The sequence below is a fragment of the Hydra vulgaris genome, chromosome 14, assembly GCF_038396675.1.
Source record: "Hydra vulgaris chromosome 14, alternate assembly HydraT2T_AEP".
Classification (NCBI taxonomy): domain Eukaryota; kingdom Metazoa; phylum Cnidaria; class Hydrozoa; order Anthoathecata; family Hydridae; genus Hydra; species Hydra vulgaris.
Window position 1 is genome coordinate 33,930,001 of NC_088933.1, and position 3,592 is coordinate 33,933,592.

The 3,592-nt window shown below is 32.0% G+C and overlaps 1 protein-coding gene across 1 annotated transcript; it reads right to left on the reverse strand.

Moving 5' to 3' along the window:
* Positions 1–632: 632 nt before the first annotated feature.
* On the reverse strand, positions 633–2,327 carry LOC136091073 (tigger transposable element-derived protein 4-like). Its single transcript, XM_065818057.1, has 3 exons — positions 1,942–2,327; positions 1,430–1,814; positions 633–1,211 (listed from the first exon to the last, which is right to left on the reverse strand). Exons 1-3 carry the CDS (start codon positions 2,325–2,327, stop codon positions 633–635), a joined length of 1,350 nt encoding a protein of 449 aa, XP_065674129.1.
* Between the last annotated feature and the right edge of the window lie 1,265 nt (positions 2,328–3,592).

Genomic DNA, 3,592 nt, shown 5'->3' on the forward strand with positions numbered 1-3,592 from the left:
AAAAAAAACTCCTTTTATTTTAAAAAGAGTTCCCATAGATTCGCTGGGTCCCAACCAACCCTAATTAAGGGGCGTGGAGGCGCCTAACAACAACACTGCGTAAAAAGAATAACTACCTAAAGCAAAATTTCATCGATTTTCGACATGTCTTTGTTAAAAAATGTAGTTAATATATTTAATATATAAGATGTAACAAAATAACATTTTTGTATTTTACAAAAAGTCAAAGTTATTTTGTTCTCCAAGTGGAAGAGAGTGGAAAAATAAGGGCATTTATTTTTATAAGTTTTTTTTAATTAAAAATAAACAACGAAACAATCAAAAAGCTAAAGAAAAACTTTAATTCCCAAGTAATTTTTTTAATTTAGTAGCAAACAAACTCAAATTTTAACATCGATTTTCTCAGTTTGCAAAAACATGGACTTAGAACAAGATAATTCTAACGTCGCGATATGTCAATCATTTTATTGAAATACAGTCGACTCTCGATATCTCGAACACTAAGGGGACCGCAAAAAAAGTTCGAGGTATCGAGAGTTCGAGATATCAAGAAAAGGGTTGAAAATAAATAAAATTGCCCGACTTTCATTAAAACAAGTTATTTTTCTGACAAAAATCATTAACAACTAAAACTACAACTTTTGGAAAAAATCTGTTATCTGATATTGCTTTAAATTATCTATCTTTTCCATCTTCATTAAACCCTCAAGTTTTAGTGCTAGGGATTGTATTTCATTTCCGTATTTTGAGCTGTATAGCGAAGCATTTTGAATTGTTTCAAAAGCAATTTCTAATTGAATATCAGATGGGCGTGGTGGGGCTTCGACGTCAACAGCTTCGTCAACACTATCTTCAACTTCATTATCGTCGTTTTCAAAATTAGGGTCTAAAATCTGAGCAATGATTTCAGCATCAGTAGCAAGTGAACCGGTGGTTACTACATCGCAATCTAAACCAATGTAAGAATCCGCTGAGAGATCTTTTTGGACGGCACGAGGATCTAACTCTCGCAAACGGTTAAGTTCTTCTGTCAAAAATTTGAAAGAATGATCATCATCAGCTTCTTCAATACTCTTGTTTGTTTTGCTGATACCAGCTTTTTTAAAGCAGTTGATGACAGTCTCCTTCGACACAGCATTCCACGAAGAAACAAGATCTTTCATTGCTTGAAGTATAGAAATTTTTGGCATGGGTTCGTTATTATCGACAGCCTTGATACACAAACGCACAATTTTGTGACGATAATGAGCTTTAAGACTTCGTATTACGCCTTGATCCATGGGCTGAAGGACAGATGTGGTGTTAGGGGGGGGGGGAATATTAGATTGATGTTGCTTTGCCCTTCAATGTGTGGGTGGGCAGAACAGTTATCCACCAGGAGTGCTACTTTCCTGTCTTGAGCACGAAAAAATGAGTCAAGTTTCATTACCCATTCTGTAAAAAGGTCTCCGGTCATCCAACTTTTTAGCTGATTTTTATATGTGCAAGGAAGTTGTTTAATGTGCTTAAAACACCGTGGGTTTTTAGATTTTCCAATAACAAACATAGGTAATTTTTCTCCCGTTGCACTCCCTGCTGCTATGCCTGTTAGTCTGACTTTACTATTTTTTCCCCCAAAACATTTTTCTCGTGATAAATGGTATGTTTTGTTTGGTAGGCACTGGTAAAATAGTCCAAACTCATCGGCATTGAAAATGTTTTCAAGCTTGTAATTCAAAAGCAATGTTGGAAGTGTAGTTTCATTCCACGAAGCAGTCATATTATTCGTCACGGCGGCACTTTCGCCTGAGATTATTTTAAATCTGATGCCGTTCCTAAAAATAGGAACAGAATAGTTGAATTTTAATTACACGTTTAAAAAACTAAATAAATTAAATATAAACAGATACATGTTATTTGTTTATATTAAAATTGAACAAGATTTGACAAAATTTAACTGACCTTTTTTTCCAATTATGAAACCAACAATCAGATGCTTTAAAATCCAACTTTCCTAATGCTTCTGCGAATTTTAGTGCCTTTTCTTTTAGTATGGTACCATCAATTGGTACTTGTTGACTTCTTTTTGCAACGAACCACGTGTATATGGCCTTGTCTACATTTTTGAAATAACCACTACGAAGTTTCTTCCGTTTAGAATTTGTGCCATTTTTTTCCAGTGAGGTTAATAACTTGGTTTTATTTTTAATCCAGGTTGATAATGTGTTCTTTGGGACTCCATACTTTTTGGCAACCTCTTTGTTAGACATCCCAGTCTCTAGGTCTTTTAATGCCTTGCATTTTTCTATTATAGATTTGTTCGTGAGTTTTCGTTTAACGAGCGGCATGTTGCTGCGTTTGACAAAAAGAATAAATTATATATTAAAGGAAAACTTTTCAGAAATTCAATTCTTAAAAAAAATCGAATTAAAAATTTTTTTTTTCGAAAATTGGAATTTAAAAAAATTAAATTTTATTAAAACATTTTTGAAAAAAAAAATGTCGAAAAGTTCGAGATAACGAGAGAAAATTGCCCTGTGGACCGAAAATATTGTTCGAGATACCAAAAAGTTCGAGATAATAAGGTTCGAGATATCGAGAGGATTTTAGCCTAAACTAGTACCTTATGTCCATGGGACCGCTAAAAAAGATCGAGATACTCAAAAGTTTGAGATATCAAGTATCCGAGATATCGAGAGTCGACTGTATGTTTCAAAAGGTATTTTCTAGAAAATGCAGCAAGGGATGCCAAAAACAGCTGTCTGTTATATTATTATAATTATAATATAAGATATATTAGTCGGCTAATATTTGAATTGAAATTTAATGTTAAGAGCACATAGATGATGTTAAGAGCACATTTATTACTAAAAAAAAAGTACAAATTTTTACCTGTATATCACATATCCTACCCCTTTATAGTTGAAAATTATACATTTAAGATTAAAAGTTATACCAAAAATGATCATATGTGGTGTAATTTGCTACCTTAAACATATAATGCTCTACCTTAAATGTATAATTTTCTTCCTTACGATGAGTAATATTGCCCTTATGTTATTTCTACCTATATTTTGAGTGTGTACGAAAAGTCGTAATTATATTCTACAATCTACATGCAATTTTAAGTTTTCTGTACCTAAATATCTAACTCTTCATTACGTTTATAAATCCATTCAACATAAAAACATAAAAACGCGTAACAATCTCCCTTCCCAATTAAAATCTCTTAAATCATTCTCAAAATTTAAAACTGCTCTACTAAACTACTAAACTTTTTTTTTTAAAGGTGTATATAAATCTGATACCTTCCTACAACTTATTATTTATAATCCAAACTTTATTCTTATCCCTAACTTTAATTATTATTGAATTTTACAGGTGTTTACTTCATATTAGTACTTATTACTATTTTTATTAACACTTTATGTAACAACTAAATAATTTTATTCGCGTTTTTACGTTTAAAACTTTAATGCTCGCGCTTTCATTAGCCATTAACTCTTTGCATTCTCAAGATTGAACCAGTAGTTTGGCGCTGATGGGAAAAGTGCGATGATTCGGAAAGAAAATTAGAATGATAATAAATAAAATGAAGATAAGTGCCAAAAGG

Bases quoted from the DNA above. Each gene is read 5' to 3' on its own strand.
- LOC136091073 (XM_065818057.1), bottom strand. From the start codon at position 2,327: ATGCCGCTCGTTAAACGAAAACTCACGAACAAATCTATAATAGAAAAA. The intron at 1,815-1,941 runs GTCAGTTAAATT...TCCTATTTTTAG, and splicing joins TTTCATAATTGGAAAAAAAG to GAACGGCATCAGATTTAAAA. The intron at 1,212-1,429 runs GTAATGAAACTT...TTGTGTATCAAG, and splicing joins GAGACCTTTTTACAGAATGG to GCTGTCGATAATAACGAACC.